The sequence below is a fragment of the Taeniopygia guttata genome, chromosome 1, assembly GCF_048771995.1.
Source record: "Taeniopygia guttata chromosome 1, bTaeGut7.mat, whole genome shotgun sequence".
Taxonomy (NCBI): Eukaryota; Metazoa; Chordata; class Aves; order Passeriformes; family Estrildidae; genus Taeniopygia; species Taeniopygia guttata.
In genome coordinates, this window is record NC_133024.1 from 48,947,069 (window position 1) to 48,967,933 (window position 20,865).

The 20,865-nt window shown below is 42.7% G+C and overlaps 1 protein-coding gene across 2 annotated transcripts; it reads right to left on the minus strand.

Annotated features, from left to right (window-relative positions):
* Positions 1–830: 830 nt before the first annotated feature.
* On the minus strand, positions 831–20,561 carry KLF5 (KLF transcription factor 5). 2 transcript variants are annotated; one of them, XM_072928273.1, is made up of 4 exons: positions 20,277–20,561; positions 16,338–17,214; positions 15,172–15,231; positions 831–2,753 (listed from the first exon to the last, which is right to left on the minus strand). In XM_072928273.1, the coding sequence occupies exons 2-4, from the start codon at positions 17,200–17,202 to the stop codon at positions 2,575–2,577; spliced, it is 1,104 nt and encodes a 367-aa protein (XP_072784374.1). In that variant the 5' UTR covers positions 17,203–17,214; positions 20,277–20,561; the 3' UTR covers positions 831–2,574. The 2 variants fall into 2 exon arrangements, with proteins under 2 accessions (XP_072784374.1, XP_012425170.2); XM_012569716.5 differs by lacking the exon at positions 20,277–20,561 and adding an exon at positions 19,140–19,577.
* Positions 20,562–20,865: the final 304 nt, after the last annotated feature.

A 20,865-nucleotide genomic window follows, 5' to 3' on the forward strand; every position in this document is an offset into this window, starting at 1 on the left:
TGTAAAAGGAGGGATTAGATGACATATGAGCACAATAATTAAGAGAGAAAAATCAACTGAAGAAAAGTCAAAGTTTGATTGTAAGGAAAGAATATAGCATTTCAAGAAAGGATTTAGCAATCAGAGCTTATGAGACAATAATGATGTTTTGAATAAATGATTGGTTTGAATATTAACATTTGCCAGTAAACTATATTTAAACTGACTCTTTCATTGGTTTTAAGATAAATTTCTTTTAAAAAGCCCAGCATGCTTTTTCTCTTGAAGCTTGGAGGAAAGAAGAGAGATGTACCCCCAGAGATGAACATATACAACCACCTGAATTTTTCATGTGACCTGTACTTCCACTTCCAAGGGAGAAACACCAAAACCAAGACACTGCTATGGCAGGCATAGTGCTGATATTGCATAGTGCTGCCATGGGACCTTCTTCCTGCCTTTCTAGAGCATGAAAGGACTTTTTTGGAGAGAAATTTCTTTTGGGCAACAGTGTCAATGAGTGTGAATAGGTTTTAACCATTTTGAAAGTGTGAAGGAATTTGTATACTTCTATACACCCAACAGTTGCCTTAGATTTCCAGTCATGCTACTGTGGATGGTCAACTGCAACCATTTCAGGCAACCAGTCAGAAAAGCACCAACCCTTATCCGTTTACATTTATCATTTTCATCAGGGCAAGATGCAGAAGTGCCAGGTACTTTTCAAAGAGGCAGTCCCTATGTAGAACAGACATTCTTTGCTTAACACTGTCATGACTTCCAGCTCCCACTGCAAAACACAGAACTTTCATTGTCAGGAGCTAGAGAAAGCACATGCACGCACACACACATTAGGCACTTTGTTTTATTTTGCAAAAAAAAAAAAGTCTTTATATATAAACAATTTCATTCTCTCTCAAAACATTCTACAACTATACAGCTGTTTGCTCCATCATTTGCATAGGAAATACCACAATACAAAAATACGGTAGGGGGAGGCAAAAGAAGCAAAACAGCAACCAATTTCTGCATGTGTTTCCACGTATAAACATTTGAAGCCTTACAAAATTATTTACATCGTTTGTCAACTATTTACACTGAGAGCAACATTTCTAACTATAACAAACAAAACTATAATTTATCAAGTATACGTAAAATTGTTTTAAAAAAAGAAGAGTCTATCATATACCACAAATAAATAAAGACAAACAACAGTTTTAACAAAGCTAGGTTTTCCTGCAAGACCCTTTTTTTTTGGTATTTTGATTGTCTATTCTAGCCTTTGGTTGACAGCTTAATATTACGGCTTGTGAAGTTCAGACACTTCTTAGGTTTGTTTGGTTTTCTCTTGTCTGTTGTCTGGCCAAATCCTACCTGGTCTAACCTCATTTTGGCCCTCCATCTAAGATTTCAAGGCTGAGCACGGTGGATCAAAGTCATTGTTAGCATAAAAGGGCACCACTTCATTGACTTCAGTGGAGTTTCAGCTACTCCTGTAAGCAGAAAATTTTTGCCTGCATGTGTCAATCTGAATGGTGGATTAACTAAACTGCACTGTAATTTAAAAAAAAATTACTGTATCCTCTACCTTCTATAAATTACATCCAATATCCACATGAAACTAGATCATACTGGTGCTGAACCAGCTTAATATGTCTATGCAGTATGAAAACTGCATCATAAATCCTTCTTTTTAAAGTGATACTAAGTTTAGCTTATAGGAGGAGGTTTAACAATATGTGTTCATTTTAACTATCCCCGCTATTTCAGCTTCCAACATTGACTTTACAGTTCATTCTCCATGTTTTGCCCTTTTATGCAATTTGAAAACAAACTCCTGCTTTGAATATTCAGTGCACACCATTGAGTTAACAGGTACAAAACATCATCTGACTAAATTGGTACTATTTTGAGAGGTATTTAAGTAACTTTTTTTATAAATGTGCCATGTTATCAAATGTAAAACAACTGCTTTTTTCAGATGTTTCTTAAAAAACTTTTGTATTAAACCTAAAAAGCTGATTTGCATATTTACAAAATCTTTGTCATAGCAAACATGCAACACACAGAACAAAATGCTTTGTTCTATGGCTGTTTATGAATTTTTCTATGTATTTTATATCCACAGAACGGCTTAACATTAAAAAAAACCCCACATGTACTTAAGTATGTCCAGTAAAAACCTGACAGATTACAGTTCATGGCTTTTCCACTGTGTGCATTCATCTGCATCCTCTTGTTAATTTGTTTACTAAACATTGTCACAATAATGACAGTGCTTTGGTCAAAACACTGTAAGAGGAAGCAAAAAAGAATAAAGCTGCAATGTGTTGAGATATAATACTTGTAAAGAGATGAAACCTGCTGACTAAAGCCATATACATCATGAAAGCAAACAAATGACTGAACACTCTGGTAATTGTGATACAGTGTCTTCCCTTTTTCTGCATAAATATACAAAATATACATTTCCAGTTCATTTTGAGATCTCTTTTAAGTGGGTACACTCAAAAAATTCAACTCAATTCAGTTGTATGTCGAGAGTCAATACGAAATTGCATAGATACAGAACAGCCTCAACGACCAGTCCAGCTCCTAGTTCTGATGCCTCTTCATGTGGAGCGCCAGGTGATCGGAGCGGGAGAAGCTGCGGTTGCAGACGACGCACTGGAAGGGCTTTGCCCCCGTGTGCTTCCGGTAGTGGCGCGTCAATTCATCCGAGCGCGCGAACCTCCAGTCGCAGCCTTCCCACGTGCACTTGTAGGGCTTCTCGCCTGAAACACAGCACCCAGAAATGGAACTGTCAGCTGCCACTCTTCGGCAGAACACAGATATGAGTCCACACTAAATGGCATTGCTCTTCCATTACAAACAAGGAATTGACATATCCTAATTATTCACAGCTCTATTAATCAGGCCCTAAACTAACATCGCCTTTGTTCTTTTCAGCAGATTTTGCTCTTGAAAATAGGATTTAATACCTCGTTAAAATGTACAGAATTTTCCAACATGCAAATTGGAGAGAGCTATGGTACAGAAATGCAGAGTTAAAAAGCCTGCATGATGCCAAAACATGCTTCTTTACACTCACCACAGTATGAGAGGGAGTAGGGGGGAAAAAAGCAGTCTCATGTGACAATCAAACCTGGTTTGTAACTCACACTCGCACCTTTCAAAAATTGGTAAGTTAAGTTATACAGTGCTTTTTAAAGAGGTCTGAAATAGGAAGGAAGACTTCTATAAGGATTCTTTGCAGTATGCAGATCTGCTCAAGAGCTTCTGATGTGTGAAGAAAGGCGCACAGTGTGCTACAAACACAACGGGGATAGTATTTTCTAAAATGTCACAAGCAATAAAAACTTGTGGTATCCTGCCTGGGGCTAACTATAAATAGGAGAAAGCACCTCCAAATTCAAAGCACCCATTTTTAGAATGAAATGTCTTTAATCAGGTGCTTAATTAGCCATATTTTAAGATGGCAAGTTCTTGCTGTCTTCAGCAGTCTATACTGACGCAGGAGGCACATGGCATCTCAAAACTTGCTGTGCTACAGCAGCAACCGGCCCAGGCACCTGAAATGTTTGTGTTCATCCATTTTAGAACTAAAACACAGTATTTTAAGGATGCCTACAATTTACAGGTGTTTGTTGAAATGGGAGAAATATGGAGTCACAAAGCCATGACAACTTCTTTGTGAAACCAGAATTTTACACAGGTACGTAAACCTGCCTAGGAGCTTGTGTGGGCATGATGTCACCACACAAGCAAGCTTCATAAAAATAGAGGTTAATGTTTGATGTTGTTTGACAAAAACACCTTGCAGTTGGGCAAGTGAATTGCTATCTATATATTTTGCATTAATTTGACCCATTTGTCTGTTAGACAAAGAAAACCAAGCATATCAAAGCACTTGGGAGTAGCTTCATTTGGAACAGAAACTGACCAAAGCTAAGCTTTTCAAACAGTTCTTTCTAATCCATCTTACAGAACATCTACATCTCCACTGGTCCCAAACCTTTACACTGACAGCTCAATCCTAATGCAGAGTGAAGTGCTTCCTACTTTTCCGTTTTACTACCACACACGCACAAGGAAGAAAGAGAGGGGCCAGTATCCTGCAATCAGAGTGCTTATTCTGCATCAGTTATGTAGGTAACACCATCTGAGAAGCTCCAAAACATTACTTCAGAGGCACTTATTTATCATGCAGATGAAATTATGGAACTGCTTTTGTCTGTGAGTTTCTACTGCTTTGTCTGATCAACTAGAAACTGTCCTTCTACTCCTGAGTACAGAACCAGACCTTTGCTCATAATGGGGATGTGACTTTGTACTGGCAGGTGTTGTCACAACCAGAACTAGACCTTTTCAAGAAAAATTAACCACCCACCCAACCAACAATCTCTTTCTATCAACAGCAACTGGGATTTATTGAAGTCATGGTGGAAACAAAACATTCCTTAGGAAAGACAAGAGTCCAGCATCACCTCTCATGGAATTTGTAATTATTTGGTGGATCACAAATCAGAACAGAAATCATGACATATTTCTGTCACAACTGAATCAACTCAGAGTAAATTCTGAATTTACTCAGAGTAAATTCTGATGCTGACTGAAGACAGGAACAATCTATCATATAGGGTTATTTGTTGCTCCGTGTAACACATACTATAGGCTAAAATACTAATTTAATTCAAACCCAGTGTGTAAACCTTTTCTAACACTAGTGAATGCAGCTGGTAACACATTTGGTCTTCACAGTAGAATGACAGGAAAGGTCCCTATTCAGTGAGGGATCTTTTGCACTATATAGATGATCCTCAATGTATTTTAATTGGGTTAACAATAGAGGCTGTAAAAGCCTGTGTTGCTGATCCAAAGGCAGAGCACCAGGCAGATAATCCTTGAACACTTGGTGTTAAAGCACATGTGCACACACAGAGGTTACACAACAGTATTACTCCTGTATTTGAAACAGTTAATTAGAGACAGTGTATTTATTTATTTCCCTCCTCTCTTTCTCGTTTTTACCCCGTTTCCTTTAAATTCTTCTTTAAAAGTTTTCACTCAAAGCTGACACATTATACTTGATGCTGAACTCACAGTGCTGAGAGCCTATAACCCTCACTGTCCAGGGAGAGCTTATACAGCCAGGCCTCCATCTACTCCAAATGTTTCTTCATGTGTTTTGCAGAATTATCCAAGGAATGACGGAGAAGGTAAAGAGGGCAGGAAAACAGTGCTAATTAAGAAACGCCTAGGAATATCCAGCCTGGACCGGAATGGAGACCTGGAGATTAAGATCTGTTTCCAAGTTTGGCACCGAGAAGGCATGAAGTACACGCATCTTTCACTGAGCGTTGGGCTATGCTGCACGGTAAAAGCAGCCTCAAAGTTGTCCGGTGTAGGTGACACCTGACCCTGTCAGAGTCCAAACAACAACAAAAAAAGCTGTCCTCTGTTAAAACTTTTCCTAACAGGTGAGCAGTGTCAGCAGGTGCTGGGAAGGCTCCTGGCAGAGAAGTGCCGGCATGCCGGCTGTCTGGGCAGCAGTGATCCCCATGCCCTGCTGGGTGCCACAGCCTCCCAGGCAATGCTGAGTCCCATCACCAGAACCCCCATCTAACTCCAGGGCACCCAACTTTGTAGAGACGCTGTTTAGAAACTCACCACACTGTCATGGTCACAATCACTGCCTGCCACAGCCACCAACCATCCTGGACAACAACGTGGCTCCGGGGTAAGCCCAGGCAGTGCCATGCAGAACAGCAGCACTCCTCTTCACTGGAAGACTTCTGCAGACCTGAGCTAAACCAAGCGCTGCTCAGAGGATGAGCAGAGGCAACAAGCTGGTGCCTTACTCAGATTGTTTTAATAGTGCTACTTTTATGTACTGGAAATTAAAGCCAGAGCGCTGCTTTTAACCCCTGCTTTGGCCAACAGTGAGAACTGGAAAATATATTTTTAGTGCCAGTGCAGAGGCCCGGATTATTTTGAATAAATCCTAGGGGTAAAATACTGAATATCTGTGTTTGTAATGCTAGTTTCCGTTGGAAAGTTTTATTTAAGAACTGAATCAATTTCAAATGTTTTCCTTTTGGGCAAGGAGGAAGGGGGGTAAGAAAAAGTAGGTGGAGATTAATTTTCACTCCTTTAGAGCAAGCAGAAGAACAACTAGCTGGTAGTGTTTTCTCTCTCTCAACCTATACACATGCTTTTTGTCATTTAGCAGAAGTAAGAATTTGGTTTTAAGTTCCTGCAAGCAAGGAGAAAAGAGTCTCACATATTTTCTGAAGTGATCCTACTTCTTTGCTGTGCTGACTTTAAAGGTTGGAGAAATCTGGGTTGAAGGCTTACTTTTAAAAAAATCAGGTATACACAACAAGGGACACTGAACTCTTTATCCACTGTTTTCATTGGCTACATAGTAATGTAAGATTTGTTTACTTTAATGATTGTGAGAAATACAGTAGCTGTAAAGTTTCAGAAGTATTTGGTTTTCCTCCGGCAATTTAGGGCTTCTATAGGGTGTTAAACCAAGAATGCCACTGGTCATCAAACATGAGGGCAGTACAGCTCAGTTACTGGAACATGATCATGGTATCAAACAGATATTTCACTGTAAAAGCAAGAAAACAGCTAACTCCTCCACTTCAGGGGAGCTTCCACGGGATTTGTTAGAATGTCAACACTGTTCAACTAAAACACCATGGAGGAAGCTGGTACCGATTTCCAGCCAAATAGCACACTCCAACCCTTTCTTCCCAAGCCAGAAATATTATACACAGCACTTCTGGGAAACAGAGCTGCTTTCCTTTAAATTATACTTCAGCAGGATAGGGATTTCATAAGTTTAATTGGATTTCTGCACAACGTCCTTCCAGTATCAATGGTTTAAAATATTTTGCTAGGCTTATACATCACAAAATATATTTTTATGTTCTTGAGCTCTTAGTATGTATCTATTCTCCAGTTTAAAAAAAATACATTTGTGGACATGAGAATGAGACTTGTATTTGAGCACAGAAATTTTAAGCCCTAATGTTTAGATTGGAAAGTCTTTTAAAGAAAGCACGCAGCAAGAGATAAGGGAGTATAACCTGAAAGGGGGATATTTTGCTTCCAAGTGTTTATTTGCTATAAAAAAAAATATTCATAATGCTTTGAGATTACAAGGATGTCAAACAGACATTTAGATGCTCACATATAACATGCTATGCTAGCCAGCCACTTCAACCGATAAAATCTCCCCCAGCAGATCCCATGGTTCAGACTTCCTATCCATACCACAGGAGAGTGGTCTGGACCAGTGAAGCACACACCCTGTGTTGCCTCTTCTCCTTTTAATCTATCTTCTGATTCAGTTGTGTCAAAACACACCAATGGCTTTCCTAACATTTAATTCTAGTCGCTGGCAGCAACCCTCATGGCCTTGCTCATTTGGGTAAGGCACAGTGCCACCAGCGGGAGGGAGACGGTCATTTTGAAGACACCCTCTATCTTCAACACGCAGCCTCTGTTCAAGAACATGTTTCTGTTTAAAATTGTTTGGAAAAAACAAGTCACTGACAGACTCTGTTATTGATGAATCTCCCCATTAACAAGAAAATAAGCTTCTTTATTTCACAAAAGAGTTTTATGAATTTATTTCTGCAGTTCACTGCTAGGACGGCTTTCTTTAAAAATAAAGTTGTAAACAGCAAGGGCTGGATTTTCAAACCTAAAGTTAGGTAACTCTATTGGTATGCAGAAATCCAAATAGAGATATTACACCAGCCAATGCCTTCAACTTCAGCTGTTTCTATCAGAAATTTCTGTCAGAGCAGCAAGTTTGGAGCTTCCTTAAGGAATAACAAATAGTACACTTTTCAGAGACTCCAAAATCACAACACTTGATTAGAGCTCATAAGGGTATAAAAGTATAAAGATAGCCCCTGTCTCCTCCATTCTTGCACTCATTTTAATACTACTTGTGCTTATTATGGAACTATTTCTGGTGGCAAGTGGTTGGTCATAAAAAATATTCAGGTAGGTGTGATAAAATTGTGGCAGGCAAAGAAGAAGTTTCTGTACCAAAACTGTGCCAGCTTTGTACATAATCTTTATCGTGTTCAGTTTTAAAACAGTTTATTTAAAATATTTATGTTGTCTCAAAGATTTCTGGTGCGTATGTTTTCAAATTTTTCACGTTAACATCAGTTGCCTTAATTTCCTGACATGCTGTACCCTCAAATTTTCTAAAAAAATAACAAATGAAATGTTTTTTCTGTTTTAGTTTGCTGGAAATAGTGTTTCTCTAGCTCACAGCACCATAGTTTTAAACGCTGACTGGGAGTGGACCCGAAAGTAGTTACTGGGGTGTATGTCTGCAAGTATTCAGAAGTTTTTTGTTCCCGACATTTACCTAAAATCAGATCTTCCTTTTTCTTATTGACTAAGTGCTAAATGCTGTAGTCATCATTAAAAGCAGCTTCTAGGTTTTGGTTTTGGTGGGGTTTTTTTTTGGGGTTTTTTTTTGTTTTTTTGAGAAAGAACAGAAAGCTGGATTTTCAACATAAGTAATCCCTCAGGTGTTTAAAAGATCTTTAGTGCACTAAAATTCTCAGTTGTCCAAGATGGATATAGATGAGAGCACTGACAGCAAGTCGGGTACATCCAGCTTATTCTGTGTGTGACAAAACAAACGTAGTCCTTGAAACATCCATCCACAAATGGTATGAATGAGCAACATGAGCTGCACACTTCTAAATGCAATATAGCATACTTTGGCAGTGGCTAAAGGGGCATCATTAAATACTACTTCACAATGAAACAGTATTTTAAGGAATTTTGTTACAGAGAGCTTTGAGCTCAGCACAAAGTCCAGTCACTGATAAATGAAGCATGAACAGGAATAAAAGATAACTCACTGGTGATCAAAGAGGACAGTCAAAGGAATTCACTGTCTGACTACAGAGGTGCAGAAGGCATTACCGTCTCAGCACTCCCACCAGTGCTAGAAGCACACTTATTTTGCTAAGTGTTGTCTTATGCTGTTCAAGGATTAGTGGGGAATCTTGACTGCCCTGCGCAATGGTTTATTTTCTTTCTGGTATAACATTCTGTCTTAACAGAGGTGGTCTCTCTTCAAGGAGATATGCAAACACAGGAAAGGAATTTTTTAAAGTGGGTTTATAAGAAATCCATGCCATTTGGGGTGCATGGCTGTGTCGACACATCTTGTGCTGAAGAACACATTTCCTCACCTATGCCTGTGGTACAAGAACTGCTCTTTAGCTCTCTTACCAATAACACTGGCTTTAATATAGTCAGATAAGAGGTGCTCTTAAAATGGAATTTATTAAGCGCATACGCTAAACTTCCAGATTTCCATCTACTGTATGCACACATACACCAAAAGGAAAAAAAAAAAAAAGCCAATACATTAAAGGTATTTTAACTCAAAGCAAAGCACTGTACACACGCCAAAATCAAAGGTTTTAATATGTCCTTAATCAGAGCTGTTAAGAGATCTCTGAATATAAATAATGCAGCCTGACAGGACAGGAATGCTGCTACCAAGATACTCAGACTAAACTAGGACATTACTTAAATGTTTCTAATCTTTCACCAATGGGAGGTGCAGGTCATCTAACAAACAACAAGCAACACACTACCCCGGCTGGAACCAGGAGTCCATCGTCCCAATCAAGCCTCAGAAATTAATTGCAATAGGGAATGTCTGATCAAATAATGGAAAGTTTTAATCACTGGCAGTTGCTGTGAATCTTGGGACTATTAGCCTATGTAGGGCGGTCTTAAAATGAACTATATTTAAAGCTGGTCTCTTAGGTCAACAGTTTCCTTATCAAGAATCAAATATCCTGGAACTGAAGTTTAATCCTCTCAGGGAGCAATTGACAGAAACAACAGTTTTTTTAAGCTGTCATGCTTAGAGAGACTTTCTAGGCTTTTAATCAAAAAGAAAATATTAGGCTTTTCTTTTCAGTATCAAAATCTAACAGGAATACCCTCACTTGACACCTCGGAATCTAATTCTTGCTTAATAAAAGTTTTATGCTGGATACCAGTGAGTATGATCAGTAATGTTTAAATAAAATTTCGGTTTATGCTGCTAAGATTTCAACCTCTTTTGAGCAACACATTCAAACACTTCCTATTCAGCTTATGACTACAGATAAAGAACCAGATCAATTATTCCCAAGGCCTGTGATCATTCATGAAGTGTTTGAAAAAAATGCATTATTTTCCCTTAAACTGTGGTTTGCAAGGAAAATAATGTACTTCCATTTCTCACACAGGCAACTAATGGATTTAGCAGAATTCATAAATAAAAGATACTAACATACCCTTCAGCAGTGTCTAGCAACACTGCACTTTAATGTACTTTGTCAACACTTTTCTTAAACTCTCTTCCACTTTTCCTCATGGTCTCTATCAATGATAGCATTTACTGACAGCTCCTTGAAGTGTAGTCTATGCAACTCACCTTTTAATGGGTCAAAGAACCTGGATCTGCACAGAAGTATTACTTAATTGTTGTTTTCACGATTTCAGGATAAGGTTTACTATGGCTGCAACCATGAGCAAGGCAGAGTCTTTTGGGGCCTCCTTTTCTCATTTGCACACCATAAACAAAATCCCTCACCAAAGTCTTGGTATGATTTGAGTTCATACATGTTTTCCCAATGTGCTTTTCTTCCAGCAGGAGCCCAACTACTACTTGTCTTCCCTTCCAAACCAGGCTTCCCTTCCTGAATTCCCGGGCAAATGGCACCACCCTTAACAATACTGTACAGGTATGGTGAACTGAGAGCACCAAGTCCCAGGGACTGCTGAAGTCTACTGCTTACTATTGGTTCTAATTCTGATCTACCATCAGTCTAATTCTGGATCTATTGAGGCACAGATCTAAAATAAAATAAAACGTTTAACACCTTGACAAACCGCACAAGTCAGCAGCTGTTCCATGCCTATATAAACATTTGAAATAACCAGGGACAGTGGAAGTATTTTGAGTGCATCTCATTAGGGAAATGCCATTTCTCTTGAGTTATCTCGGCTTCCACTTCCCATCACCAAATACAAGCTGGATCTATAGATAGAGATGAAATAGTTCTGCAGTTAATGCTAGAAACTATTAATGGCAAGCCCACCATGTGACCAGAGAACATGCCTGTACAAAGACTCTGTATACGGAAAACCAGTATGCAGCTGGAAAATGTCCTCTATGTGCGTGCCTTGATGTGTTCAAAACAATCACAGATTTTCCTCTTGAAAACATACACAATTCTTAAGTCTGCAGCTGCTCACAGAAATAATTAACTCCCCCACTGACCCTGTAGCCAGCTGTTCTGCAGCATTACAGGTAGCGTACAGGTGCCTGCACAGGCCGACAGTCAATGACCACAATCCAAATGTTTAGCATATACAGAAATCTAAAAGGTTATGTTATAGGACCGCTGTTGCTAAATGATTACGTGATATATGTGTAGATACTTGGATGCCAGAAGAAGAACTGAATGAAGTTTATCTGCAGTACACACGTAACTGCTTTTCCCTGAGATTTGGCAAATGTTTCATTTGGACATACAGCTGTTATGCCAGAGCTTTCAGGTGGCTTTGCTGCTGAACAGCCCATGATAAATGCACAAGCCCCTCACACATTAGATATCGCAGCTGCACAATGCTGGGTACGAAACGGAACTTGCTCCATGACAAACAAGTATTATTTTAAAAGAAACTATCAGCTTCAAAAGGTCAAAAATTCAACCTGTTTTGAAAGATGTTCTAATAGGTACTTTAAAATACTGAGTACCATTTTACCCATTTCAGAAGTAATTAACATCAAATTCACGTATCAGATTGAAGAGTTTTAAGGTATTAAAATGTACCACACATCTGGTCCAGAATTGGATGGAAATGGACAAAAAACATTCTGTATCTTTTCAATACTCAAACCTTTGTTCATATTCTGTTTTGGGGTTGCCAGTTTACCAACTTAAATTTATTTAATCATGAACAAATGGTAAAGCATTACATTGGGAAAGAAAAACATGTACCTGCTTCAGCAACCGGCACAAACACATAACCCTATCTTAGCTCTTAATGGGAATACTGGATTCCTGATGAACAGCAAGAGTCCAGTGTAGCTACATTAAATCAGCACAACTATATCACTTTATACCACCTGACCTCATGTAAGGTAAACAGCTTGGGAACACCTAAGAAGAAAAAGATACGGGATTTTCCTCTTGCCCATTTCTTATCTTTTTTTTTGATGCAATTTATAAAATCTGACAGTGTGTTCATATCTGAACTGAAAAAAAATACACTACAGCCTACATTCCATCTATCAAAAGAAACATTTCCCTTTGGTTTGTTCTCAAAGTACATTTACTAAACCCAGGGAGAGCCTTTCAGAAGAGAAAGGCTGCTAAATAAAAACTGTGAAAAGGCTGAGATTTTCCAATACAAAAGGAAAACCATGAAGTCTGTCTTGACTTTTAATGGCAGACAAACTTTGCTGCAGGCTCTTTTATTTTAAGATGACAGATTGCTGAGAAGGGTGGGGACTGGTTGGGATGAGAGAGAGACTGCAGCCAATTTTAAAAGGTATTGTTAAGAAACTAAGAATAAGGAGAGAACAACTTCAGTGGTCCATGATTACTAAAGAACGGGTTTAGCCAGATAAACAGGTCTGCTATCCCTGAAGGGATTTGAAAGAATATCACACACAACTTTATTAAAACGGCTTACGTGACATTTGCTTTAGACTTTGAAGGTAGAAGCTTCACAAAGTCCTTTAGAAATGTTTTAAAACTGAAAAATCGAAACTCATTAGTGCTGTATGAATTCACAGTTATGGGGGAGGGGGATAAACAGGGGCACATCCCCTAATTTAGCCCTCGGCATTGATCCCTGTGGAGATCAATAGCAAGATTTCCTTGCACTCTTGGGGAAGTCTGAGCAACTTCACAGATTTCCCTGAGTTTGCACCCCTTTACTTTAGCATTCCTTAATCGATCAAACGTTAAGTCAGAGATCTGGCTCTTGAAACACACTTCAATCGTATGTTAAGGCAGAGATCAGAATCGCTGCTGGAAATCTTGAAGTATGAAGTGAATATTCAGGAGAGTTAAACTAATCCAAACTCTGAAATACTGCAGGTAACAGGACACGGACTCGCATTCTTGCACTCGCATTCTTGCATGTAATGCACGCTTTAGACAGTTTATCCCTTCATTCACCTCCCCAGAAGACCCTTTGTATTACAGACCTGCTTAAGTTCACTAGATTTTTATCTAAAACAACATTCTTGTTTCCATGAATTTATCAGCTCCTCTGACCTTTGCACATTTTATCCACATTTCTAGGTAAAAAAGTGAAGGCAACAATAAACATTAGTGACCCTAAGCAATATATGCTAGCCATGAGGTATGTATTTCTATGCATATAAGAACTAACTTTGTAAATCCTGAAGTCTTTACTACACAAGATACAGAAAAAGATATAAATTGATTTAATAAAGGAAAAGCATTAATTTCAAATACTGACTATGCAGTGTTTATGTTTAGACTAAAGCTTTGCTATTATCTCTCTTCCTAATTATTTTATAATAGCAATCAAGATATTTAAAACGGGTATTTAGTTCCTGGCTGAAGTGCGCAAGTGGAAATCGTGTACTTAAATTTGCAGATTATTTATTAAACAGGGATTCTACTCTCTGACACTACTCAGACTTACAGCCTCATGAAAATACTCCTTCCTTTCTGGTAGCGAGTGATTATATGTTAAGAATACTTTTAACAGCGTTGGTGTTTAGTCTGTCACTAATGCAAAACAATAATTTTCTACACTTGCTTTTAATTTTTCACTGTACAACACAGGTAACTTTCATTTCTGAAAACAAGATTTTCTTAGTAACACTCAGCCTGGACATACTCAACTTCTTTATGACAATCCAACAATCCATTTATAAAACTGCTGAATAGAAGGCCTTGTTTCTGTAGAGATAGTGAAATATTTTGTTAGACCATAGCTCTGGACAAGTTTTGATTTAAGCTTAGGTGAAAACTCACTCTTTGAACGGCACAGCCGTAGTGCTGACAGTCCGCTTCAATAACAAAGTTGCTTGAACTGTGACTCGTGTTTTCCTCTGATTCTAAGCCACGCATAAAAGAACTGGGGCTCACACTCACTTCTAAACACAGGAGTCACAGTCCTTTCATTTAATTTCTTTACAAAATCAGTCATGAGCTTTTCACTAATGAGTGGTTCTGTACCAAGATCCCAGCAAAGAACTGTTCTTAACCGTTTCAGGTGTGCTAGTGGTGAGCTATGTGGTTTTCCTTCTCTCCCTCTCTCCTTCTTCCCCCTGCCTGAGCAGCTGAGCACTTGGGAAGGAAGAGCATCTGGGGCAGTGCCACCTCCCAGCCACTGTTCTCAGCATTCACAGCTCCTGCGCCCACACACAACCAACACCGTCCCCAGCTCCGCTCCTTGGGGGTCCAGGAACAGGGGTGGCCTCTGTAGCTGCAAGCAGAGTTTTATCAGGGTACAAAAAACAACTGTGACACACTCACACTTTTAATTTTCTTCATTTTAATGTCTTTCCCTGACAGAACTAAAAAAAAAAAAAAAAATCGAAATTATGTCCTCTTTTAAAAAAATAAACATGGAAAACTACTTGTCTTTCAAAAAAAGTAATAAAGCCCACTTATAGATAAGGACAAAGTAAGTGGACATATCTTGGGAGTTTTCATGACATTTGTGAAAAATTCCAAGATTAAATAATCTTAAAAGGTCATAAAGAGAGTCCAAGCCAGAAAATTCTATCTACTCATATAAATCTTCAAAAGTACAACATCTACTGTGTTTATTCACTAGCTGAGAAGGAAAAAAGATTTTTTTTTAACACTTCAATAGCATTTTAGACTGAAAAGGAAAGTTTCCATCTACTTTGTTGTCAGCTATTTTGACTTCCACTGAGGTTTAACAAAACTGCATTAATAAAACAAATTTTGCTTCTCACTGACCAATCCTCAAATATTTTGTAGCTGAACTGCCAGTCTGTCCACACCACTCTAGAGAAAACAGGGAGAAGCTGGCAGACCCAACGTGCTCGCTTTGTCAGAAAACGCGCTGGCCACGGACGAACGAGAGACAGCGAGAGAACGAGCGTGTACATACCTGTGTGAGTTCTCAGGTGTGCTTTTAGGTGAGAAGACTTTGTATAAACTTTTGTGCATCCTAAACAAAAAAAAAAACAAAACAAGAAAAGAAAAGAGGCTTCAGTAGAGAGAACAGAAACACTCCACACTATGTTTAAACTTCCTCATTCAGTGCTGGAGAAATAGCTGGACACATATAAGTTTACTACTTTCTGGCATAATTTTTGCCATTTAGAAGCAAAATTCTATACAGAATGCTCCTAGAGATATGTTGCTTGACACAGAAAAGAGAGCACCATGTATGTTTCTGGTCGACTTACTGCTTTGTAATGTAGTATATAGGCCAATAGCAGCTACAATCTATGTACAGTAACATCTGCTACATAAGTCAACAACTTAGCGGGGGGGATTCTTTGATTATTTATAAAAAATTTCCAAGAGGATCTCATCAAGCCAGACTCTATGTCATTGTCACCCAGGGCTCAACACAACTCTTTCACTGGCATTTGTTGTAAGGCACACCAAATGGGCGATACGGCACCCCGAGCTGGTAAAGGAGGAGCAGCAATTTCTCTCTGCGCTTACAACGGGTGTGCACACCCTGTATCTGGGATCACGTACTACATGGAGGCACGCTTTACAATCCCTCTTCCCCTCCAGTGCAGAAGGCAATCCATCTGTGGACAATTTTCAGAGATGGTTTTAATGGATTTATGAGGGCAGCTGAACTCCTGTTTGTAACAGGGAAGAATGGCTGTGGCCTTGGCTACAGGGAGCTGAAATTATTCTTGCAGTGCCAGAAAATTCAAACAGAGCTGTGCTGCACTGGACAAACTGAGCCTCTGCTCCATCATGAATACTGGACAGTCACACCGATTTACACTAGCAAAGGCCAAAATTTTGGGTTTCTTATTTTCTACAGAGTCTCTATTTTGTAATGGGGTAAAATGAGCTCAAGAGAATGACAAATGACATGAATAATACCAATTATTTAATGAACATGAAAGCCTTCCACTCAAAACGACGACAGAGATAAATTCTACTTGGACAAAGAACTATTTGGTTCTCCCTAGATGTAGACCACAGCTAAAGAAAACCACTTATACCTCATCCATTATTATTCACACTTTTTTTTTTATTGCACACTTATTTTTTTATTGGGTTTTCCTGGCACGGATTGCTTACCTGGGTAGTCACAGTAGTGGATACGTCTTTTCTCCAAATCTGGGTTACTTCTCCTGTTGTATCTAACAGGTTGGATGTTCTGGGGGGTTATGGGCAGAGTTGCTGGTAAATTTGGGTTGTGAATCGCCAGCTTGGAAGCTATAGTTGCGGCATATGATGGAGGAGGGGTTAAATTCTGCAGCATCTCTGCTTGTCTGTCTGGACTTCCAGGCTCTGAGCTTGGGGGTGAAGGGGGGAAGTAAGTGGCCTGCTGCTGCAGAAACTGGTTTGGCATGGTGTAGGTACAGGGGGGGATGCCCTGGAACTGTTTCATTGCAGTCTGTGGAACAGCTGAGGAGAGCGTGTTAAGGCCCGCCATGGCTGAGGGCATGGAGACATTGTTAAGGGAGTCCATCACGGCTGCCTGAGGAGTGGTGCTGGGCATGTCTAAATCCGGTGAGCTCAAGAGCTGATACAACTGGCCTTGCTGGGGCGTGATGGAAAGATGGACATCTGGAGTAGGAAGCTCCTGCTTGATGAAAATGTTGTTCACGTCAGGAGTTTGGTGGGAGCTGAAGATGCTGGTAAATTCTGGGAGGGCCTGAGTGGGAGCAGGGGCAGGGGCAGTAGTTTCATTCTGGTGACTGAAGATGGTGACTGAAGATGGCTCTGTCTTGATGTGGGTTACGCAGGGTCGCTGAGATTTGTACAAGCCAGTTCTCAGGTGGCTGATGTCAGGCAGGAACACGTTCATGTTGATGCTGTAAGGCAACCCTTCGCTGTCAGTGAAAAACTGGTCTACAACCGAGGCACTGTCTCTTCTGTATTTCTTATGTTCAGGGATGACAGGAACGGGTGGGAGCTGAGGTGCCAGGTATTTCTCCATTTCACATCTCGTCTACAAAGACAAAACAGACCATAGTCCACATGATTTGTTACCAGCTAAGAAAGATGATGGCATCCAAGTCATGTGAGGCTTTACAAACAAAAGGCAATACTGTTCACCCAGCCGCAAGACACCTACAGAGGAAGTTATGAATGCTCACACTAATGAAAACCTGCTTGATTTTACAATCAGCACACTGATCAACATCATCAAGGACAAGGAGATAAAGTCATGGTACAAAGTGTTCACACATTAAGACAGATCTGATGTTTCAGCATGCACAAACTTTTCATCCCTTATGTCTAAAACACAATGCAAGGCGCAGAAGTGACAGGCGCTCTGCCTAATCTGCAGATCTCCTGCTCTGGAATTCACTGCTCGAGCAGGGTGACTGCCTATCTGTTTCACCCGCTTCTCTTTGAAATGCTAACAGTAAAAGCCACATCCTCAGCTGACTATCTGAATACTAATACTTCAAATAATGTTTATATATATATAGATAGATAAGATAGATAGATTACATACTTCCATGATTTTTCATCCCTGCAAGAACAAGATTTAATTAGAAATACAACACCAAAGTGTAAAGTTATTAATAATATTGAATAAAAAGGAGACGGGTTGACTACATCAGAGTACTCTTTGTGTAAAGTGTCTCCAGGACTACACTTAAACCAGTAATAATCTATGCAGTGTATAATTGTCTAATAGCGTGATAAACATGTCCCTATCCATGCCTCAGTTCTCGAAGAGCTCTTTAATTACTGGAAAATCACTCTCTTAGCACAGTAGTGCGAGGGAATCCGTGGGTGGCTGGAGCCCTATACATTACTGGTGTACAGTCATCGGCAAAACATTTACCATGCCGTCTTCAGTGGGCAAATGCTACATTCCCCCCTGCCCTGTCAAGAGAGTGCTCATACCAGACCCGTTTAGCACCCCGCAAGCGAAAGCAGCTGACAAACAACAACTCTGCCCGAAAGTGGATTTTAGGACCTTTCTTCAAAGACCCCCGGTAAACACCACAAACAAACACAGCCGCCTTCCCGTCCCTTTGATCTGGATCTGCCCCGACATGCCAGGCTACTTTTTCCAGCTCTTGTTTACGAGTCGAGGGCAACTCGCTTTGAAGACGGGGATTTATTTACTCGTTAGGGAAGACACCACCGAAAGACAGCGCCCGACAAAGCGCTGCCCGGCACCGGGGGTCCCTCTCCGCCGACCAGGGCAATGCCAGCGCCTCGCAGGGCGCCGGGAACCGCCCCTGGAGCGGGCTCCGTTCACGGACTGGAGCCCGGCTGCGGTTGGCACCTTCCCGCTTTTAGCTCCTCCAGCTGTTTGCCTGCGGATCCGCTCCCAAACAGCCTCCTGGGACAGGCACAAAGTCCTGGGAAGTCCCCCGTTACCCGTGAGTCGTGTGCTCTCCCCCCCACCCCCCCTCCGCCCCCCGAACATGACTCCTTGCGTGGGCGAGGAGGACAGGCGGCCGCTCTAATTCTGCCGCCGGGCAAGTGCGAAGGCAGCAGCTGTAGCTTTCAACACACTGGCGGGGGCAGCCCGGCTCCCCCCGCCTCGCCGGGACGGCCCAGCCGCTGCCCCCGGAGCCCGCGCCCCGCCTCGGCCCCGGCCGCCTCGCCGCGCTCCGCCGGCGGGAACACGGGAGCGCTCCCCGCTCCGCACGGGCAGGATGGGCGGCGTGGCCGCTCCCCCGCACAGACACACGAACACGCACACGAGCACACACGCACATACGCTCCCCCACTGCCGCTGCCGCCACAGCCGCGGAGTTCGGTGTCCGCCGCCCTCGTCCCGCAGTCCGGCCCCACCCAGTCCCGCCCGCTCCGCAGCGGCCGCTCCGACCGGGGCGAGGCGCGGCTCCGGGGGCTGCGTGGGCACCGAGTGCCCACCGGCGGCTGTGAGCGGTGCTCGCTGCCTACCTGCACCATCTCCTCCGCCGGCAGGTTTGCGCCGCCGCCACCCGGGTGCTGCTGCTGCTGCGGCGGCGGCGGCGGCTGCTGCTGCTGCTGCTTCAGGTCCTCTCCGGGGAAGATCGCTGCCTCCCGGGCCCCCAGCACGGGCTTCAGCTGCGCGAACACCGGCTCGTCGGGCTGCTGCACGGGCCCCAGGCGGGCGGTCATGGTCAGCACCCTGGTGGCCATGAGGCTGGCGGCGGGCGCGGCGCGGACGGGCTGCCCGCCCCGGCGCAGGGCGAGTGACCCGCGGGCGGCTCCGGGCGGGCGGGCGGGCGGTGGCTACTCGTGCGCTCACTCCCCAGGAGCACCAGCCCGGAGCGCATCCACTCCGGTATCGTCAGTGCCTCCGCCTGTACCTGGCCGTGGGTATCTACCCGGTGACACACGCCCGCCTCTATTTCACCCTACTCCACCCCCGGCCCCCCCTATACCGCACCCAGCCCGGAGAGGGGGCCGGCCCTGCCGCCCGCCCTGCCTATGGGGAGCGCGGGCGGCTCCTCCCCGCCGCCCGGTCCGGCCCGGCCCGCTTCGGCCCTGCCCCGCAGCGGCGGCCCCGGTGAGCGCGGCGGTGATGGCGGAGCGGTGCCGGTGCCGGTGCCGGCTCCGGCAGGGCGGTACCGCCCGGCCAGCAGCCGGGGAGCGCTGCCCGGCGCAGAGTCCGCGGAAAGGAGCGGCCGGCGCGGCGCTCGCCCTGGAGTGGAAGCGGGTTTTCAGCAAGTGCGGCGCTCCGCCGACGTTTCTCTCGTGCTTATACTATTATTTTTAGTCTTGTAAAGTAGCACTGCTAATGTGGCCGCTTTAAAACAACTGTCTTGTCCTACCTTTCATCTTCAGAAAGGTTTTAAAGGCAGTCGTTCAGATTTATTATTTTTTGTCCCGAAGGCAATTCGTACTCGAAACCTGCTGCTAATAATTATCAGCCCGGCAGTACACATCCACCCGCCCCCCCCGTACACTGTGAAAGTGAAGTTTTCCAGCATTTTACAGAAATAGCGCAGAGGACAAGGAAGACGGGTAGAGGAAAAGAGGTAGCGACGATTGAACATTTTCTTTCCACACCCCCACCCCCCCCCCATAGAAATGAGGCAAGTTTCTATTTACTTGTTTTGAGGTGTGGTTTCGACGCAAAGCATATTTCCCCGTAGACACAGGACGGTGAGTTAAGCTGCCGCATGTTTCGCTGAAGCAGAAAAAGGAGGGACGCCGTCCTTTCGTGCAACACCGACCGGCTCACGTCGTATGGGAAAACTACAGCATGTAGTGGAGCTTTGGAAAAAGAGCACACTTTCCACCTTTCTCCCAGCCCTGTCAGCTCTGCAGCTTTAGTTTGCAGGGAGAGAGTCTGAGAATCCACAGAAATGTTGGCAACCTCCTCCTCCCCGTATTTACCTCCTATAATTTACAGACAAAGTTCTTTTTTAAAACGTGAAAAAAGCCTTTTTTTTTTTCCTGGTCAGCCTGGCACTCCTCCCCTTTGCCGCCCAGTCCACAGCGAGTAGGATGTCTCAGAGCCTGCATGCAGAAAGCTAATTACAGAACCCGGGAAGAGCTCAGCATAACATTTCTTTACACGAACTGTCTGTTTAGCAATATGCAGCCTCTTGATGCTTGTTATTACTAACGTAGATCCGGCTACTCCCGTCAGCGCAGCATTTGAAGCCGTGCAGGTTCATTTCCATCCGACACCAGC

What these genes read in the sequence shown, in the direction of transcription:
- KLF5 (XM_012569716.5), bottom strand. Translation starts at nt 19,361, where the DNA reads ATGGCCACCAGGGTGCTGACCATGACCGCCCGCCTGGGGCCCGTGCAG. An exon ending in CGGCGGAGGAGATGGTGCAG is followed by an intron (nt 17,215 to 19,139) that starts GTAGGCAGCGAG and finishes TTGTCTTTGTAG; the next exon opens with ACGAGATGTGAAATGGAGAA. An exon ending in CCACTACTGTGACTACCCAG is followed by an intron (nt 15,232 to 16,337) that starts GTAAGCAATCCG and finishes TTTTTTGTTTAG; the next exon opens with GATGCACAAAAGTTTATACA.